This window comes from Anguilla rostrata, chromosome 16 (genome assembly GCF_018555375.3).
Source record: "Anguilla rostrata isolate EN2019 chromosome 16, ASM1855537v3, whole genome shotgun sequence".
NCBI classification, from domain to species: Eukaryota; Metazoa; Chordata; class Actinopteri; order Anguilliformes; family Anguillidae; genus Anguilla; species Anguilla rostrata.
The window spans coordinates 34855057-34877115 of NC_057948.1; the positions used below are offsets into that span (position 1 = coordinate 34855057).

Genomic DNA, 22059 nt, shown 5'->3' on the forward strand with positions numbered 1-22059 from the left:
CAGCTAGTTAGTAAGGCATAAAATATCAGGTTACAGTAATGATATTTGGTGATATCTGTGTAAACCCAGACTAATTAATGAAAATGTGAACTCAAGGGCATTACTTGGACACACTGTAGTAATTAGAAAGACACACAACATACCTGATGTATGACAATATGTATCCCCAATTGTGCCAATGATTTCAGTGAGGGAGAGCTAAGCAAAGAAATAATAACATTTGTTTTAAACTGGGAGCCAGACAGAACGTTTAACATGCTTAAACTCTACTGACCACTAGAGGGCACCAGTTCCTCAGATTACATGCCGTTGAGGTCAGAAGTAGTTAGAATATTTCTTTTATTTTCAGAGTACTGAGAGGAAGTGGAAGAAAATGCCAGTGTTGATAACTTTAATGTGAATTTAATGCCAACATAAAACAACAGCGCTCAGATCACAAGTATAGCCTGGCTGATTTTCACCATAAAGGCTATCCTTAATAGGCGGTTTACAAAACGCGGGACAAACCCTGTCAGAATATCTCAAAAGTCATTAAGAGAGTACTGGGAGCCATATTTATAATCAACATGTGCAGAGCATATTGTTCATAGACTTGGCATTGCAAAGCATACACATAGTGTAAACGCACACACTGCCCATTTTGACATATAACTTCTCTCTTATGCCCAATGTCTCCCCCTAGTGGAGGAGCCTGGTAGCTGCAGTAATGAGTCCCTAATACCACCGTTTCTATGAAAATAATTGAAATGAACAATTACGCTATGAACCACAAAACCACTAGATGGCAGCACAATCACAAATGTATTCCCATTAAGCTCACCAAAAATACATTTCCATTACATACTGCGCCCTCCAAAATTATTCACACCCATGACAATGATAAGCTATATTATAGGATCAGGAAATGGGAAAGTTCTATGATTTCATACAAACACAACTGCTCTGTACAGCAGAGGGGGCAAAGCTTTTTGACGGCTTCCACCTGAGAGCGTCCACCACAGGTGTGCTGTACCTGAGGGGAGCAGGCTCCCACACACACAGGTGTGCTGTACCTGAGGGGAGCAGGGTTCCACACACACAGGTGTGCTGTACCTGAGACCTGAGGGGAGCAGGTGAAAGAGACAGTGCAGCGGGGGGTGTAGAGTGCTGTGTGACGTCACACATCAGTTTTTCCCTTTGACAGATTTACATGAATGAGGACACAGCTGATGTAGGGAGATCAGTCTGAACACTGCAAGCCTCTCATGGTTTACAGCATTACCTACTGCAGCTGCTCTGGTGTTGTTTGGTGGCATCCACAGCCAACCGTCCTACCTCTCACATGCACATCTTTTCCTCTACCTTACACTCAACTATCTTTGCCCAATACAGACACTAATCACACCATCACTTATAATGTAACTTAGGTTCTGATCAGTCAGTGAAGAATTTTGTACGCTATCATTTGGACACCAGCTGAACCGACTAACACAAGTGCAACTGAACATCTCAGCGTGGTAACCATTTGAAAAACTTCTTAACCAAGCACTCTCACAGTGAACCTTATACTCACAAAAGACATTTTCATTCACACTTTTGCAAAATAGTGCTAACGATGTGTTGATATTGGATAAAGAGCAGAAAATGATTAAGAGTTCTGCAAGCGAGCTCAGGCATATGACTATAGTTGTGGTTTTGTTGTCTGACCACCGTTCTAAAACAAATTGTTCAATGCTTGTAGAAATATTGCAGTTGATTTGTCATTGCATTGCCATCTAGTGGTTATTTGGTTAATAACGTAATTGTCATTTTCTTAGAAAAAGAAAAAAGTGAGCCGTTTGTTCTCTGATTATTGTTCTGATGTTCTTCTCTTTGTTCCTTTTGTTTGTAACTGGGCAGTATTGTAAATGAGGGGCTGTCACTCAATGCATCGCCAAGGTTAAAAAAAAAAAAAAAACATCGTTAATAAGATATTGTTTTGAAGATTATACATAATATTTAACAATTATAAACATTATCAAGAATAGCATGTCATGGCCTACAACTTCCAAAAAGGGAATCCATGATAACCTAATCATGATAATGTTCATAATCACCAATGTCAAAAATATGGAAACTTAAATTTTTCCATGTTTGCATAGCCTAATAATAACCTTGCAATCTTCAGCTTCAGGAGGGTGAATGTTAAGTCTAGAGAAGAAAATAAACCGGTAATCAAGAAATTCAATTTCTCTGCTCACATTCTGCTGAGAAATTGCTTCAATATTATGCAGGCAGCACCACACCTTTGTAACACATCTATAAAATTCATAAAATTGATGACGCAATAATGTTGCCTTCCGCAACACCGCAGCTACCCTGAAATAAGTAGTTCCGGTATGAAAGGCAACATTATTGCGTCATCAAAGCGTTCACGTTTAGTTACTGTAAATGCGGCTCCTTCTTTGTTCCCTTCTTTTGTGCTCACTTTAGCTGTTAGTGTTGGGGCATGAAATTTGATGCGTGACTCAATAAACATTACAAAACCTTGGCCTTAGTATACCGTTTATATAATTTATATGCATACAAAATACATTCACTGGATACGTTCAGGGTCAAATACTGCACTGCTCCTAATTTTACAGCTTCTCTTCTCTCTAGCAAAAACGTGATGAGGCTAGTTGCTGTTGGGCAGAGCGAGGGCCTTGTAGTTTAGGGACACGTGCAAATGGACGGGTCCTTTTGAATAATAATTTGATACCTTTCAAAAATAAGAACACATCTCAGTTTAGCCTAAAACACGATTTAAAACGCAAGGCTGCGTTTCTGCTGACTTTAACGCAATCAAATGACGAACGCTGTTCACTGCTAATCCGCGAAACATGGCACAGTCATACTTAATTGCAGTCCCACACCGTGGTCTCGAAATAGGCAAAAGATGTTTACTGGAAACGGCGAGACTGACTGATTAGTGTCCTGGAGTCTGATGCTGTGATTCACGGGAGCTGACAGGACACAAAGAAAGACACCTGCGCCCCACATGCGGCATTTTACAGCCCGACAGTCCCACGATAACGGCTACGTCACGCGCCCGCTTTTCACCTCGCTACACGCGACCGCTGCGGCACAAAGCTAACGGTATTCTGTTTAAATATTAGCAGAGCGTGCCGCGGGGACCTGCTATTTTAAACGACGGTCTTCAACCTTCGCCGTTTACGGAGCCGCAAGCCCACGCGCTCAGCTGTTCTGACCGTTGTTTGATCTGAGCGTGTGACTGCAACAGATAAGGGTTGTTCTTTTTTTAGGCCTCCTCGTTGCTTTCGCTTGCCGGAAGTTGGCAAACGTCGGCAGATTTCCACTTTCTATCTTAGAACATTTTTTATGGATGTTAAAAAACACATAAAACAATAGGGTCGTGTACCGTGTATGTACGGGACATTGCGCTCAAATTGCGCATTGATAGATTTCGCAGATTCTCTTATCCAGAGCCACATACACAGCTCACATTAATCAGTTTATATAGCTGGGTATACACTGAGGCAACTGGGGTTCAGTGCCTTGGGTACAACCAGAACTTGCCCACCTGGGCACTGAACCTGCAACCTCTGAGTTATAAGTTAAGTCCCCTGACTTGTCACATTACAGGCATTTAGCAGACGCTGTTATCCAGAGTGACTTACGCAGCTTGTGTACTACACTGCCACCTGCAGACCGCAGTCTGTGGGACGTCAGGGCAGAGGGTTTGGGAGCCTGAGTGGAAGACAGCCTGAGTGAACGCGCAGCCCAGCTGCCTGGTGTGTCTGGTGTGACGTTGAAGACCGTGAGAGGAAACGCTTTCTGCGTCATTGAGTTCCTAATGAAATAAACTCCTCCATTCTGTGTGTGTGTCTTTGGAGCCGCTGGCCTGCTGTCTGACCTCACCCTGACCTGGACAGAGAACCAGCAAGGCCAGCAACATGCACACGTACACACATGCACATACACACACACACACACAGTCACACACATGCACACGTACACACATGCGCACACACATATGCGCACACGCACACATATACAGACACACATGCACACACACACACACACACTCACAGACACAAACAGACAGACAGACACACGCACACACACACTTTCTCCTAAATGCACCCATAGAGGTGAATGATTCATTGACGTTTTTATATTTGTTATCTAGTGGCTCAGTCAGTAAAGGCTCTACAGGTATAGAACTGTCCCACAGGTGCACAGGAGTAAAGGCTCTACAGGTGTAGGACTGTCCCACAGGTGGAAACGAGGAAGGGCTCTACAGGTGTAACACTGTCCCACAGGTGCACAGGAGGTAAAGGCTCTACAGGCAGATTCTTCAGGAGAGCTCAGTGTGGGAGGCACAGCAGTGGTGCCGTTTCAAAACTGTGAATGATCCTCTTCCATATACACAAATGACAACATTCAGATCATTGTTTAAATATCCCTAATCCCCCTACCCCCAAACCATTTCCCAGCCCCCTCTCCACAGCACAATTGCAGTATTGGCTTTTGGAATGAACTGGCCTGACTTCCAGATCATTATTGACGCTGACAGGCTGAAGTGGACAGGCTTTCTTCCCCCCACACGCAGAAGCCTGTCCACGCATCCCCTGCGCCCCATTAGGCCTCCCTGCTCTAACACGCGCCAGCGATGGTTCGGCCGCGCGGCTTAATGAGACAGGGGAACACTTGTGGACGTGCGGAGTGCTCACGCGCGACAGCCATCTGCCCCGTGCAGCGGCAGGCGCTGTTTGAAAAGGAGGTTAACTTCGGAAACCCATCTCTGTCGGCCAGGCGGTCACTGTCCGCGCGCAGCACACCTCAGCAGCCAGGTCTGGCATCGATCTGGGGGGGGGGGGGGGGGGGTCGGATGTGGCGGTTGCGATTCCGCGGCGCACGCCGCTCGGCAGATGCAATTTACTTTAACCGGCGCCAATAAGCAATTTTTTTCCGACATAACGTCTTATTTAACACGCATCCAATCATTCTACTTCCGTATCTGCGACAGAAAGCCTTTTAAACCGTCTTTCCAAAAAAGACACCCACTCTCAATCACAAAGTCATCCCATCCATTTATATTCTGAAAATCGACCTGTCCTACTGAAAACAGTTCGGATTTGACGCAATCTTACAAATCTCCGACTGCACACACGTTCAAAGCTGTACGTCAAATGGATTAAATGAAAAAATATCCTAGTATGAGTCTGACATTAGAGAGATGCAAGCTGTTGAACCTGTAAAAAGGTATACAATTGAAATTGTTTACTGTTTATTTCTCAGTTCTCACACATCGCAAACGCAGACGCATGAAGGAAAACCGACGGGAATGGCATTTATATGCCAGACGCATTATGACTGCGGTAATCCTCGCCTAAATGGCCAGATTAATAAACCACAGATCCCTCGATTTAATGCCACTCATTAGAAGATAAACGTCAGGGGGTTATCCATATCTCTCCTCAACGTTCATAAACTTCTCTCTCTCTTTTTGTAGTTGGAAAATCAGCAGCCTGTACAACGGATCAAGTACAGCGCCTGGGCGAGTGGCGCGCACGCGCACGCGCACGCGGTGTGAAAATGTCAGAGCGCAATTAAGAGATTCGTCATCGCCGCGGCGGCCCTGGTTATTGCCGCGCAGTAGCTGCAATGTGCCCGGAGGCGCGAGGAGCACATGGCTCAATTACGAAAGGTAAATCCAATTAAGCTTCACAGCACCGCAAAAGGGGTCTTATCAGCGCGAGATGGAAACGCGTTATTAGACAAAGCTTAGCCCCAGGTAAGAGTGGGCCGTTGTAATAATGTACATTTTACACAGGGCACTCAGTCTTGAGGTGAGTTCCATGAATTCAAACTGCACTTTGCGCTATACCTGAGTTACAATCTCTTGATATCTGACAGTCACCAGCCCACCCCCCCCCCCCCCCACAAAAAAATCACTTTTTGTTGACATACGTTTCAAAGCACAGAGCTAGGATGCTACTTTAAATCCATGCTAGCCAGTTCCTGTACCACAGTTAAGAGAATGAAATATCATCTATTTTACTTGGGGAGGCTGATGGGGGTGTCCACTGTGTTTGTTACCGATTAGCCACTGTGCTTGTTTAAATTAGTTTCTCAGGGTCCAGGGCCAGGGCCCCCGTCGGTGATGAGTCTTTAAGCAACCTCCCCCCTCGGGGGTCTGTTTTGTTGCCACCCGAAACGAAACGAAACAGGACAGCAGGCAATCTTTGACGAGCCCGAAAAAGGAAAGTGGAAAATTCAGAGCAATTACTCAGCCTGAGTGCAGAGAGGCAATTACTCAGCCTGAAATCGCACCGCACGGCGGCGGCGGGGGGGAAATGGCGGATAATTGCGCTAAATGCTACAGTTGCGCCCGATTTTGGGTTCTCTGCAGCTTTCACCGATTGGAGGCGGGGGTTATAAAACTGTGAGTCTTTGAAAGGCATAGGGGCTTTATTTAAATTGGGGGCGGGCAGGGGGGGGGGGCTGTGCAACAGGCCGGATCACGCCGGGCGTCAGCCCAGAACAGAGACCAAAAAGAGCTCTAATGTGGCTCATGTTAAAAAAACAAAATAAAAAACAGGAAGGTCTCTCGAAACTTGACGAAAATTATCACGTTTATTTACAGGAACGTTTACAGTTTTTCGGAGAGGTACGGGAAACGCACTCTGGCTTCGCCGGTGATGGACCTGAACTGCGTCATCGTCCGGAGCGACTGGCTTTAACTTCCCTTCGTCTTCCGAGGGCAGGAAACAGACACGCGTATCTGAAACGGCGCCTGGCCTCCCGAAATCTATCAGTCTGCCGATCAGTTCGGGGGGGGGGGGGGGGGGGGGGTGGTCTGATGTTCCAGTTTCCAGAGGACCAGGAGATCACAAAGGACACCTGTGCCTATGAAAATAAAAGGGCAGGTCCCCTGTCTCATGCTTCAGCACACGCTGGCGTCTCTCCGTGCCCGCTGTGCCCGCCATGCCCAACTCAGGACAGATGGGCACTGCCAGGGACCAAATGAGTCCAGATTCCGAAACTAAATCACGGGACAGCGGGCGTTGTGTATGAAGAACAGACCTGGGTCAAATGCTTTTCTGCGCTTTGCTGATCTTGTCTGGTGTATTGGAACCAATGAAATACTGTCAAACCCTGCCTTCTGGCAATATTGGCAGGCTAAGTTACACCAGGCAAGATCAACAGAGCACAGAAAAGTATTTGAATCCAAAACAAATACGTATTTTACCCAGGTCTGATGAAGAACAAAGCTGGTTGTGGATTATTGAGTGATCGTCATAGTTTATTTGCTTTTATCTGATCATTATTTAACCAGGCGGGTCACTTAAGAACAAATGTCTATTCACAAGAACGGCCTGACAAAGTAGCCCTCGTCTGAAGTGTCTGAACTGCAATTAGCAAAATCTCGTTCCCGAACAGCCGTGATACACTGCTGCCTAATTCAGAAGATAACAGAGACAAGCATCACATGAAACAGGGTAATCCCACCCGTACTGCCCCCAACCTTCAACTGGCAGCAGGACTGTGCACAGACGTTTTAGGGGATATAACCGCCCCCCCCCCCCCCAAAAAAGGGAACATGGTGCGCTTTTGATAAGAAGAAAAATTGCTGCAGGCACAAATGGAACTTTTGCAGAATCTGGAGCATATGCTTCAGCACCTGTTGGAGTCTACCTGTGCACGTGTCTGATTGACATGTTACTTCAATGAAAAGTTGAAATATTGAAAAGTTAAGAAGAAAAGTTAAAACACGCATACGGGTCGTAGAAATTCTGCATTTGGAGTTCAATATTGCAGCGAAGACAAGATTTCCAAATAATTACTTCTTATCATGTGAAAGCAGGTAGTTTTCTACTTTAAAGATGGACATTTGAGCATCTCTAACATCTGCACCTGTATGTCCAGCTTGGTCACACTCTGTCCAACACAAACAAATAACAGCACAATCAATTCAGTCCAATCCACGCCTTTGTTCAAATGAGTGTGGCTTCTGATACAAATCACCTTACAGAGATCAGCTCCTGTTTTTAACAAGACAGCAGTTCAGCAAGATTTCATACAGTACACTAGTACAAGAAGGCGGCCCATCTATCTTTGCGTCTTAATGGAAGAATGAAGAGGACAACGGCGGGAAAAAGCTCTTTTTTGCCTTTTGGACCCTTGGGGTTGACGAATAGGCGAACAGGCGAATTCTGAAGCATTTCGTGTTATGTTGCCCATCTCAATCACTCGTCAAAACTGTCTCGTTACGCAATATCACGCGCCGTTGCCAGGACGAATCACATCAATTGCTGAAATTACGCATTCATTAAAATTACAACTATGCTCTACATGTGAAAACATACCAACATACCATACAGCGTTAATGCCTTTGTTAAAGATTACGTTTTCCATCGGGATTTGAAAAGATAACACTGATTCCCATTTTGAACATCATATACAAAGTTTCATCCTTGACAAAATATGACGTGGACCAGAAAACATGAATTTTCTAATTCAACATACTGAAACAGCATATGTTCACAAATTAAACACATAAATAAAATCCAATTTACATTACCGTGTGCAATCGCAGGGGAATTAAGTTAAATAGGGGAGGAGGGTCAGAGGTTCTGCATTGGTTAGTAAGGAAATTGCGGCGTTTGACGTCAGATAAGAGAAACGACCTCTATAAATACAGGAGAGGAAAGGCGCCGGACTAGAAAAGTCAGCTCACGCGCCGACCTGTGTTGGCTGTTAAAAAAATATTTTTTTTTAAAAAAACGGCGAATTCGCTGAGAAAACAAAATAATTTGAAAATGCCCATTTCTGACACCTCCACGTCTTCCGCTAAGAGCATCCGTAGAGCAGCGTCAGAACTCGTCCGAACGGAATCTCTTACAGTAAGAAATTGAAGTATTTGTCTTCCAAAATATGTGTGTTTTCAGTATGTGCCGTTTCGGGAAATCGGGATTATTAAAAATTATTCGTATCTGACCTAAATATGCCCTTTAATTTAGAGGATGATATGAGTGGTGCTCGTTCCAATTAGGCACGAATTACCAGGGCAAACGTTGCGCACGGGATAGCGGATGTGAATGATAAACAAAGTGAGTTGATGGTGTGTTTTCCAGGCTGGATGTCCTCGTAGCGCTCGTCTGAAGCGCCACTAACCTGTACCGCTCGGTAACATAGACCTGTGGTTCTCAAATTCGATAATGGGGGTACCCTTGCGTATGCTGGTTTTCGTTCCAACCAAAATTGTAATCCGATAAGTTTTTGAAGCTTCGAAGTTAGTTTGCCGTAATTACACTTCTTCTGTTTTGAGAGATTATGTACCACATTATGTCAGAAGTAGCTATACATACCATAAATAATACAAGTTCCATATTCACATCGTTCTAATTGCAAATGATTTCATAAAAATAGGTTAAAAAATACATTTTCTTATTACAATCCAGGCTTGACTCGTTATAATTTTCTCTGTGTTTGAACTCTTTATTATCAACTAACATGGCTCGTTTTAGTGGCCATGTGTCCAGACGTTCACCAATTAGGAGCCTGTTGATTCGCCCCAGGCGTTAATTTGATCAGTTAAAAATGTTCCTCTCGTCATGTAATCATTTGAAAGTATATAGCCTATAGCATAATGTGAATATAACACTTCTATTTTTACAGGATGCGTTGACATTTCTGACATAATACATGTGTAAATAATCCTTCAAAACTTGAAAAGCGTTGCCTAATTAAGAAAAATCTGGGATTGCAGTTGTGGTTGGAAGGAAAACCAGCATACACAAGGACCGAAACTGAAAACCAGAAATAGGCAGGAATAGACTGTGCTGCACTGAAGTTCTCATTGGTTTTTACAGGTGATAACGTAACATACGAGCGCACTCAAAGAACATGCATTTTGCTTATTTTTCAACTTTACGTGCATGATTCTTCTAATGTTCGTGGATTTTCAAAGGTAAATCACAAGATAAACAATACCGACCCATTATTTATTTGTTTACTTACTTACAACTTGCTACTCAACTTTACCAGTTTGTTCTCCGATAGCCTAGTTTATTATTGAAGATGCTGAACGATTCACCATACAGTAACACGCTATTTAAGTCATCGTGAAATTACTATACTGCCCACATTGTTCGTTTTAGTCGCCAAGGTTCGTGGGAAGGCGGCAGAGCCTGATAGAAGACGCGAGGAAGGAGCGCGAGGCCGCGGTTGCGGCTGCGGCTGCGGCCGCCGAGTCGTCGGAAGCGAGCGAGCCGATAGTCTTCGAGGAAGAGGACGGCAAAGCGATGCTCAACCTCTTCTTCACGCTGAGGATCGCCACGAGCCCGGCGCTGTCGCGCGCTCTCAAGGTCTTCGAGGTAAGCAAAGCGTGTGTGTCAAGCAGGTCACAGCGCAAGCATTGACACAGCCTTGTCATTTTTATATTTACTTAGTCTTGTCATTGGGTGTGGTGCCACTCTTTCCCATAATTATGTTCTTTACTGGAATGCACAATTAGAATACGTGATTTTCGTAAACTGTGATTAGCCTATGCATGATTTTTTTTTTTTTTTTTTTTAAAGCTCACCCTTCTTCAACTATCTCGTCCTCGTAAATGATGTAGGATAGTTCAGGACTCAGGTGCTGATATAATCGATGTGTTAAAACAGGTGCCACGGGGAAAGGCGGCGGACTTCAGACATGATCCAGTTAATTCCACATAACAAATCAAATTACGCAAATAAGACAAGCTGCGCTCCGGCGTAAAGCGGAGAGGTGCCCAGAGTTATATGGAAATACACGACACGCGACACGAAATGATTTAAATTATATGGACATAATGATACGGAAATAAATACTAAGCATATAGGCCACACGAAATCTAATTACATAACGCAGATGCGTTTCAAAAATGTGTGCAGCCTGATAACGGCATTTTGAACATTTATCGACACGCTCATTGCATTTATTTTTAAACCAAATCTAATATATCATTCAATATTTTACAGTAATGTGATTATAGCCTATAATTTATATGTATGCAAAAAATGGGGAACGCAGAACAGAAAGGAAAGTTTTCCCCAGGAAAATATCTACTTTACCGGGATGATTCCAATAATAAGCAAATATAGAATATGACGAAACTGGGCACAGGTAACAGAATAATTTATTTTTTATAAATTCATGTGAAAATTACTTTACGAGTGAACTATTTTTTTATTTATCTTTATTGAATACGACATGTAAATAGGCTAAATACGAAATAAGATGTTAAGTAAAGTCATATTAAGTAGCTGGCTCTCCTTTTGAAAATTTGAACAATTTTACATTTAGTATCCATTTTAATATCCATTTAATCTATTTAATATCCTTCGATACTTCGAAGCATTAGAGGTATTAAAAAGTGAAAACGGAAAACACAATTTAAACTGAATTTATAAAAGTAATTGAATGGGCAGTTAATCTGGTGCGTTAATTAAAATAAGTAAATAATCAATATATAAATAAAGTAATAAAGGGTTGTTCAGTTTTGTCATTGCCCAATAACAAATTATCTGCTTGACAAATTTAGACGTTTGAGGCCAAGATTCATCATCTGGAGACCAGACCGAACCGGAAGTCCAGCGGCAATCTCGCGGACCTCGACTACCTCGTGCGCTGCGAAGTGCACCTGTCAGACGTCAACACACTCATCAGCTCGTTAAAGAGGACGGCAGAAGACGTCAGAACCACTAAAGAGGTCAAATGTAAGTTAATTTACTGCAAACAAATCTTTAAGCTTTATTTAAAGCATATATTTCTTTATGAATCTGGTCACAACTGAATTAGAATTGTTTAAAAAAAAAAATCTAACAGTCCTTTTTATCCTGGGTTTAGTTCACTGGTTTCCAAAGAAAATCAGCGAGTTGGACAGGTGCCACCATTTGGTTACAAAATTTGACCCAGACTTGGATCAAGACCATCCGGTCAGTTTACGCACATATGTTATGATTGCTTCGACATGCAGAAGTAATTGTAATTATTAAAATAGCACATCATTTTAATATTTAACTAGACACAATCTACAAAAACTCAGACCCCATGTTGGAAAGCCCTGAAACTTTTTTGTTTGTTTGTATTTTACAGGGTTTCACGGACCCCATCTATCGACAACGAAGGAAAATGATTGGAGACATTGCTTTCCGACACAAACAGTATGCTATAAGTTATTATACACAATTAAAGGCCAATCGAGAGAGACGCACATGCAGTTAACTCTGATATGTGGTCTCTGTTTTCTTGCAGGGGTGACCCCATTCCTAGAGTGGAGTACACTGAGGAAGAAATAGCCACATGGTTAGTAGCCGTTTTAAGTAAACTTTAAACTTCACTACCGTAAATGTATTTTCAATCACACCCACACAAAAACAACTATTTACAAAGTGCTTCCTCAATAACCCGTATCAGTGTGTCCTGGAATCATAGTATAACGTTTTTCATAATGTACTATACCTACTTGTACATGTGCGTTGTCAAAGTCTGCCCATATTGGCATGTTCCACAGTCAGAGATTTTAGCGCTAGATCAGAGCAGGGAGACACTTAGCGAGAAAACCTGAAGCTGGCGACGGCTTTAGTACTTGTGGAAAAGGATCTGATGTTTATCAGCCCCTGAAAATCCTGCTTCCCGTAACATGATTATTTAGGAATAAAACGCAGGTTCTTTGCAGGATTCAGTTCTGTCTATTGAGAGGCAGCCACATATGACGATAACCTAATTTGTGAAGCAAGCTTTAGAATATTTTCATATATTATTTTCAAACATATAAAGTATCATCTTTTAATTCTAGAGCTGTGCGTGTGTGCGTATACATACAAAACATGGTGTTCATGTTTTTTCCATATGTGACTCTCTCTCTGCATGGTGTGTCTGTGTACATGTGTGTGTGTGTACGCGCGTGTGTGTGTGTGTGTACGCGCGCGTGTGTGTGTATGTGGGCGCGCGTGTGTGTGTACGCGCGTGTGTGTGTACGCGCGCGTGTGTGTGTATGTGGGCGCGCGTGTGTGCGTGTGTGTATGTGTGTGTGTGTGTGCGTGTGCGTGTGCGTGTGTGTGTGTGTGCAGGAGAGCAGTGTACAGCACTCTGAGTGAGCTCTACACCACGCACGCGTGCAGTGAGCACCTGGAGGCCTTCCGCCTGCTGGAGAGACACTGCGGCTACAGCCCCGACAACATCCCCCAGCTGCAGGACGTGTCCCTGTTCCTCAGAGGTGCCTGTGTGCAGCCGCTCAGTACAGCACAGCCACCCCTCAGTACAGCACAGCTCACTACTGCACTCACTACTGCTGCAGCTCAGTACAGCACAGCCACCCCTCAGTACAGCACAGCTCACTACTGCTGCAGCTCAGTACAGCTCAGCTCACTACTGCTGCAGCTCAGTACAGCACAGCTCACTACTGCTACACCTCAGTACAGCACAGCTCACTACTGCACTCACTACTGCTGCAGCTCAGTACTGCTACACCTCAGTACAGCACAGTGCACTACTGCTACACCTCAGTACAGCACAGCTCACTACTGCTGCAGCTCAGTACAGCACAGCTCACTACTGCTACACCTCAGTACAGCACAGCTCACTACTGCTACACCTCAGTACAGCACAGCTCACTACTGCTGCAGCTCAGTACAGCACAGCTCAGCTCACTACTGCTACACCTCAGTACAGCTGAGCTCACTACTGCTGCAGCTCAGTACAGCTCAGCTCACTACTGCTACACCTCAGTACAGCTCAGCTCACTACTGCTACACCTCAGTACAGCACAGCTCACTACTGCTACACCTCAGTACAGCACAGCTCACTACTGCTGCAGCTCAGTACAGCACAGCTCACTACTGCTGCAGCTCAGTACAGCTCAGCTCACTACTGCTACACCTCAGTACAGCTCAGCTCACTACTGCTACACCTCAGTACAGCTCAGCTCACTACTGCTACACCTCAGTACAGCACAGCTCACTACTGCTACACCTCAGTACAGCACAGCTCACTACTGCCACACCTCAGTACAGCTCAGCTCACTACTGCTGCAGCTCAGTACAGCACAGCCACCCCTCAGTACAGCTCAGCTCACTACTGCTACACCTCAGTACAGCTCAGCTCACTACTGCTACACCTCAGTACAGCTCAGCTCACTACTGCTACACCTCAGTACAGCTCAGCTCACTACTGCTACACCTCAGTACAGCTCAGCTCACTACTGCTACACCTCAGTACAGCACAGCTCACTACTGCTGCAGCTCAGTACAGCACAGCTCACTACTGCTGCAGCTCAGTACAGCACAGCTCACTACTGCTACACCTCAGTACAGCACAGCTCACTACTGCTACACCTCAGTACAGCTCAGCTCACTACTGCTACACCTCAGTACAGCTCAGCTCACTACTGCTACACCTCAGTACAGCACAGCTCACTACTGCTACACCTCAGTACAGCACAGCTCACTACTGCCACACCTCAGTACAGCTCAGCTCACTACTGCTACACTCAGTACAAGCACAGCCACCCTCAGTACAGCTCAGCTCACTACTGCTACTCACCTCAGTACAGCATCAGCTCACTACTGCTACACCTCAGTACAGCTCAGCTCACTACTGCTACACCTCAGTACAGCTCAGCTCACTACTGCTACACCTCAGTACAGCTCAGCTCACTACTGCTACACCTCAGTACAGCTCAGCTCACTACTGCTACACCTCAGTACAGCTCAGCTCACTACTGCTACACCTCAGTACAGCTCAGCTCACTACTGCTGCAGCTCAGTACAGCATAGCTCACTACTGCTGCAGCTCAGTACAGCTCAGCTCACTACTGCTACACCTCAGTACAGCACAGCTCACTACTGCTACACCTCAGTACAGCCCAGCTCACTACTGCTGCAGCTCAGTACAGCACAGCTCACTACTGCTGCAGCTCAGTACAGCTCAGCTCACTACTGCTACACCTCAGTACAGCACAGCTCACTACTGCTGCAGCTCAGTACAGCACATCTCACTACTCTCCCTCTCCCTCTCTCCTTCCCTCCATCCCTCCCTCTCTCTCTCTCCCTCCCTCTCTCTCTCAGAGCGTACGGGGTTCCAGTTACGCCCAGTGGCCGGTCTCCTCTCAGCCAGGGACTTCCTGGCCAGCCTGGCGTTCCGTGTGTTCCAGTGCACCCAGTACATCCGCCACGCGTCCTCCCCCATGCACTCCCCCGAGCCGTGAGTGTCACACGTCCGCCGCGTTGCACGCTCCACATCATCACCCTCACTGCACACGTGCAGCTCAAACGGGCCAATCAGAAACCAGCACCTACATTCTGACACCGGTACACACCCGCTCAAACACAGCCAATCATAAACCAGCACCTGCCTTCCAACACTGGGTACGCACCTGTTTGAACACACACATACCCACTCAGACAGCCCAAAGACTACCAAGCTCCTCAGAACAAACCCTTTCAAATCGCAGCATTTGAATGTCTCTAACAAATAGCCCAAGGAAATGAAGAAATTGCCCGCACATTACAGCCAGGCTACCTGCACATGGGAGCAGTGTGTTTCTAACCTCTCTCTCTCTCTCTCCCCTCTCTCTCTCTCCCCCTCCCCCTCCCTCTCTGCACACTGTATTTCCACAGGGACTGTGTACATGAGCTGCTGGGTCATGTTCCCATGCTGGCCGATAAAACGTTTGCCCAGTTTTCTCAGGTAAACTGCTTCACCATCCTTTACTCATCAAGCAAACGCTGCCGCTCAGTACAGTGTGCAATAAAATCAATACTCATTTGGATATTTACACTGAAGGCTTTTATGGAAATGCATGTGCCATCAATGCAGTTGCTATGCAGATTATTATTTTTCACAACACCGGGTTCGAATCCCTGCCGAGGCACTTCCTACACAGTGACATCTTCTCTGTCAGTTGCCCTCCCTGTTTTCTCCCTGTCTGAATAACAAGAGAAATACAAAATGATAATAATAATAACAACAACAACAGGAATATGAACAGTCAGTCTGTAGCACAATAGCTCCAGATTAATCTGTTGAAATCTGGTAATTTTGCCACCTGTCCTGGCAGTAAATAAACGTTTTATTGTGAAAATGTCTCTCCGTGCTCAGAACATTGGGCTGGCTTCTCTGGGGGCTTCTGAAGAGGACATAGAGAAGCTCTCAACGGTAAGTTCTGCGGCGGCGCCGGTGTTCAAAATCGTTCGTTTTGTTGGGTTGTTTTGTTGGGTCAGAGTGCAATTTCGCGACTCCAGATGCTGGTAGGGCCCCGTCCTCATTCAGGCTCAACACTTAAAGGGTCAGCAGCCATGCAGACTCACCGATGGGCTTATTTCCTGAACATCATTGTGTTACAGGCCTGACATCGCACACATTTGAGACATTAAACATTAACGGGCCATAGAGGTGTTCAGTGAGTGACAGTCATGGTGTTTTCAGCGTGGTGCATCTGCAGGTGTGTGCTGCAGAGCTGTGGTCATACTGAACCCCCCTGTACCCCCTGTACCCCCTCTCCTGTACGCCCTGTACCCCCTCTCCTGTACGCCCTGCACCCCCTGTACCCCCTCTCCTGTACCCCCTGTGCCCCCTCTCCTGTACCCCCTGTACCCCCTCTCCTGTGCCCCCTGTGCCCCCTCTCCTGTACCCCCTGTGACCCCTCTCCTGTACCCCCTGTGCCCCCTCTCCTGTACGCCCTGTGACCCCTCTCCTGCACCCCCTGTCCCCCTCTCCTGTACCCCCTGTACCCCCTCTCCTGTACGCCCTGTACCCCCTCTCCTGTACGCTCTGTACCCCCTCTCCTGTGCCCCCCTGTACCCCCTCCCCTGTACCCCCGCAGCTGTACTGGTTCACGGTGGAGTTTGGGCTCTGCAAACAGGGCGGAGGGGTGAAGGCCTACGGGGCCGGACTGCTGTCCTCCTACGGAGAGCTAGTGGTGCGTAAATATGACCTGACCGACAGAGTGTGTGTGTGTGTGTGTGTGTGTGCGTGGAGGGGTCTGTGTGTGTGTGTGTGCGTGAGTGTGTGTGTGTGTGTGCGCGTGTGAGTGTGTGTGCATGTATGTATGTATGTGTGTGTGTCTGTGCGTGTATGTATGCGTGTGTGGAGGGGTCTGTGTGTGTGTGTGTGTGCATCAGGGCTGATGTCTGAAACTGATTTCAGTTTTTTTTTAGCCATGTCCATTTTGTGCTACATGTGGGGGGAAAACAACAAAAAATAATAATAAAAAAGTTAAGATGGATGAAAATAATTTGTTGCTAGAACCTTCCAGGCTCTGACCGGTGCTCTAGGCAGTGTATGCGCCTTCACATTCTAACCACATCTGCAATCCCAGAAATTTTAACAAGCTGTTAATTTTTTACTAAATATGCTTTTCATGTTTCAAGGGATTATTCACTCTGTTAACCCACATTATGTCAGAATGAAAGTCTCACATTCGCATTGCGCTGCATTGGAAACCATTCCATATAAAGAGAGCAAAATCCTATTAGTCGGCTGCCATTGTGGAATGTTTTTTCTTTCACAAAGCCTGCATATTAAGCCTAGGCTTGTTTGATCCGCGAAAAGCACAGCATAAGGCCTCATAATCGACAAATTGTGCCAAAAAGCACAAACATTCACTTCAGGTCAAATAATTAAATAGCCGAGCCAACACAGGTAGGCTCGTTTGATTAATAATAAATACATAAATAAATAAAACATAAATAAAAACCTCACAGAATATCGCTTAGGTTGAGTGAACAGAGGGCAGAGAGCGCTGCTACAGAAAGCTGTATTTGGGGCGCTCGGGTTCGAACCTCGAGCCGCCAGTTACACGCCCTCTTAAGTGGACTGTGTAAGGAAGCTATTGGGACGTGCAGCCAGGTGATAGACGCAGGACGACGAAGATTAACGGCGCCGGTGCCTCCTCTTCCTCCCCCCTCCCAGCACTCCCTCTCGGACGAGGCCGAGAGGAGGGAGTTCGACCCGGAGGCGGCCGCCGTCCAGCCGTACCAGGACCAGACCTACCAGCCCGTCTACTTTGTGTCCGAGAGCTTCACAGACGCCAAGGAGAAACTCAGGTGTGTGTGTGTGTGTGTGTGTGTGTGTGCATGTGCGTTTGAGTGCGTGTGTGTGTATGTGTGTGTGTGTGTGCATGTGCGTTTGAGTGTGTGTGTGTGTGTGTGTGTGTGTGTGTTTGAGAGTGTGTGCATGTTTGTAGTGTGTGTGTATGCGTGTGTGTGTGTGCATGTGCGTTTGAGTGCGTGTGTGTGTTTGAAAGTGTGTGCATGTTTGTAGTGTGTGTGTTTGTGTGTGTTTGAGAGTGTGTGAGTGTGCCTGTGTGTGTGAGAGAGAGAGTAAAGGCAGACATGTTTGAAGGAAGAACTATTTTCTATTGCCGCCATTTGGTCAACAAAATTTTACTGAGCTGCAATTTTTTGAAATTGGCATCTCTAGTCCTGGAGGACGCTTAGACAAGGATTCAATCTACTTTAACTCTCCTTTAACAAATTAAAATCTATGGGTCTCTGTACTGAGAGTGCTGTCATTATTTTACTGTTATCTAGATTACCGTTTCTCAAATAAGGCACTTCTGTTCCGTCTGTTTTCAAGTCATCCTGATAAGCCTGCCTGATAAGTGAGTGAAATGTAAGCTTGTCTGCATGTATGTACGTGTTTATGTACGTATACACAGGACGTATGTGGCCGGAATTAAAAGGCCGTTTTCGGTGCGGTTCGACCCCTACACCGAGAGCATAGAGGTCCTGGACGACCCGCTCAAGATTCGGGCGGGGTTGGAGACGGTGAAGGACGAGCTGAAGACCCTCACAGACGCCCTGAACGGGCTGGCGTAGGACGTCCGGCCATGCTACCATGCCCTACCCCCCAATGCCCCACCCGGCCCCCACCTCGGCTCGCATCATAGCGTAAAAACTTTCATCGTGTGCGTGTGCCTGCTCTGCAGCTGCTGACCAATCCTCGCTCTTCGACGCGTTCCCCAGAAACATGGCTGCCTAGCACCAGCAGCCAATCAAAACGCTGTCGTCTCCACCTGAGTAATAACGGCAAACCAACACGGAAAACTCCAACCCCTGTCATTTTGATACTGACTGCATTTAGTATTCCCACACAAATGCAAAATGCTGGTGTGTTTTACAGTGTTTCTGTCGATCTCCAAAGTTCAGACAGACGTTACAGATGAATCAAAGTGCTGTCATTGTCACGTTTGCAGTTGGAAGCTAACAAAAAAGAAGTCAATTATTATTGTTTTTTTTTGGTTATCTTAAATGGTTTCTTATATAAACAACATGGGGAGTGAAACTGAAATCTGCCATTTGAGATTGTAAATTAGCCGTTTTAACTGTAAACGCTGTTTTCTGCAGATGTTGGGAGCTAAGAAAGCGCCTGCATTTTGTTTGCTTTGCATTTTGGCCTCCGAGCCAGCGCTAAAACCTGTTTTTGCTTCAGAGAAACATACAATACAAACAATAAAATGATGAGGAAAATCACTGACTGCAGTACATCTGAGTGCTTATATCTGTCCTGATTTCCCTTCTGTTACTTTATGAGCCAATGAGAGCATTTCCAGTCTGCTGCACATGGATCTGACTCCAGTTTTGGCTTCGAGTGTGCACACTGTTCATTTTCAGAACTGTTAAAAAAAAAAAAGATGTTATCTGCAAGACTGCTCATCTGAACAGAGCTCCAACACAGTAACTCCAAATTACATTTTTATTTGAAAATAACTAAAATGTTCTAATTTAGACTTTTTGGAAGGCGCTCTGAAAAAGATTAATAAAGAAAATATAATTCTCAACCACTAGATGGCGGTATAACGTTGTGCATGTTTGGCTCACTGACCGTCTTTGGAAATCAACACTGTTTCAAACAGTGAAGGCATTGTTCTAGTTTTTTCCTGTAACATCGTCTTGAACTGTTTGTTGCTGAAAAAGCTGTTTAATACCTAAAGCATACATGTATTTGAGTCATTTCAGTGTTTCTGTGAAGCCTTACATGAACGTGAAAAAGACTGGTTTACAAAAAATACATTTGTCAACTAAAAAACAGGAACTGCAAAAGTGATGGTGTTCACAAAATAAGAGATTATGTGGCCTCAAAATGAGCTTTGCTGTGTAATAATATGTAATAATTTGCTTAGTATTATTACCCAAAACAGTTTTTTTGTTCAGAAGTTTAGAGATGTTGCTTTTTTTAAAAAGAATTATTGGGAAAGATTAATGAATAAGAGAATGAATGTATGTATGTATAGTATTAGCAGAAGCCAGAGACCACCCTTAAGCACAAGTTATTTATTTTCCACTGTCAGAAAATAATGCCGCAAACATATATTTGATTCAAAATGACACATAAATTTCTGTAACTATGTGCAATATGAAATCTTTCAGCATTCAGAGTGTCCTCCCTTCACCTTCATTACACTTCCATTATTTTTGGGAGACTTGCTTTGAGTTTTTCCAAGAAAATAAGAAGCAGGGATTTTTTTTTTCCATGCTTCTTGTAAACACCTCCGAAGTTCATTCTTAGAAGTTGGTCGCATTTTCTGCCTCTCTCGATCCAAGTAATCCTAAACGCATTCAATTATGTTGAGGTCGGGACTCGGGGGGAGCGGGGAGCGGGGGGGGGGGGGGGGGGCAATCCACAGTTCTGAGAACACCAGCAGCTTTGCTGTCTGAACAGTGCGTTTGAGGTCATTATCTCGCTGTAGGATGAATTTGCTCCCCCAGTCAAACGTCGTCTGAGGGCACTGCGCGATGTGACGCGATTTATTTGTATTTATCATCGTTCGTTCATGAAGTCTTCCAATAAAAACCAGATCGGCAAATCCAGAAACCCCAAACCTGCACTGGTCCTCCACCGTGCTTGACTGACTGGTGGTTGTAGACACGGTTCCGAGTCTTTCGTTGCTTCAGTGGCATACGTACTACCTTCTCTTACTTCTGAAAATATCAGACTTTAGACTCATCGACCCATGAAACCTTACTCCACGTCTCAGGTGTCCAGTTTCGCTGCACTGGTGCACACTTTCATCTCTTTTGTTCATTTCCATTTCTCAGTGGTGGCTTTTTGACAGCTCCACAACCTCTCAGACCCACAGCACTTGAGTTCCCTTCTCACGGTGGAAGGACGGACAGAAACACCAGTGGATTTCTTCAGATCTGCAGCCAGGGTTGAGCAGGGTTCGTTTTTTCCTATCGCTCAAAGATAAACACTTTAAGTATTGTCTTCGCGATGGTGCTGGTGGTAGACAGCCGTAGACAGTGGTCTACCAGTTCTTGCACGGTTGTTAGGAGTCCCATTTTCCTTGTATGTGCGGATGACATTTTGAACTCCAGTTCTGGAAACGGTTTTTTCCCCCCACTTCTTTTTTAGAGAGCACAAAAGAAAGAGTGGTAGATACACTGATGTAGCGCTGGAAGTTTTTCCTGTAATTTTCTGTTAAATATATGTTTCCTACATTATTGTCTGACACTGAAAAAAAATGCACTCAGTGACTGATTTGTCTGGAAGCTGAATGAACATAAGGGTGGTCTCTGACTCAGTTTTTGATCTAATAACATTCAACAACATATTTTCCAAATATGTGCATGTTGCGCAGTTTTTTTTAAAAGAATACATTACCAAAATAAATAAATAAATCTCAATGATAAAGATCTTAGGAAGCCAGTGAAATGTGCACATTATACAGACTGGCCAAACCTCGAGTCTGTGGTTGCAGTTTTCCACTTCCTTTCATGCAAATATGATGTTTCCCTCATTCAGACGTCAACTTCTCTCGCGCCCATTCATTCAACCGCGTGTCATACCACCCGTGGCCACTAGGGGCATCAGAACATCGGGAAAGAGCAGGAACCGTAACATCTTTTGAAGGGTGATGCGATTGCTTTATTCCTTACCTTTCCGTCCTTCTCGGAGGTTCTTTTCCCCATTCGTCCCTTTCTTCACCTCTATCCTCCACTCCTTCTTTCATCGATATATCCATCTGCCTCTGCACAGGACAATAAAATAATTCTTAAAATGTGTTGTGAAGTGTTTAGTTCTCAGTGTTTTATATGCTTATTCTGTCTCAATAAACAATTT

At 45.0% G+C, this 22059-nt stretch overlaps 1 protein-coding gene across 1 annotated transcript; it reads left to right on the plus strand.

The window, feature by feature from the left end:
* Positions 1 to 8666: 8666 nt before the first annotated feature.
* LOC135242146 (tyrosine 3-monooxygenase-like) lies at positions 8667 to 19598 on the plus strand. The gene is made up of 13 exons (XM_064313085.1): positions 8667 to 8870; positions 10128 to 10343; positions 11537 to 11711; positions 11842 to 11930; positions 12091 to 12158; positions 12250 to 12300; positions 13068 to 13213; positions 15063 to 15198; positions 15615 to 15684; positions 16096 to 16152; positions 16820 to 16915; positions 17908 to 18041; positions 18656 to 19598. Exons 1-13 carry the CDS (start codon positions 8787 to 8789, stop codon positions 18813 to 18815), a joined length of 1482 nt encoding a protein of 493 aa, XP_064169155.1. The 5' UTR covers positions 8667 to 8786; the 3' UTR covers positions 18816 to 19598.
* The last annotated feature ends 2461 nt before the right edge of the window (positions 19599 to 22059 follow it).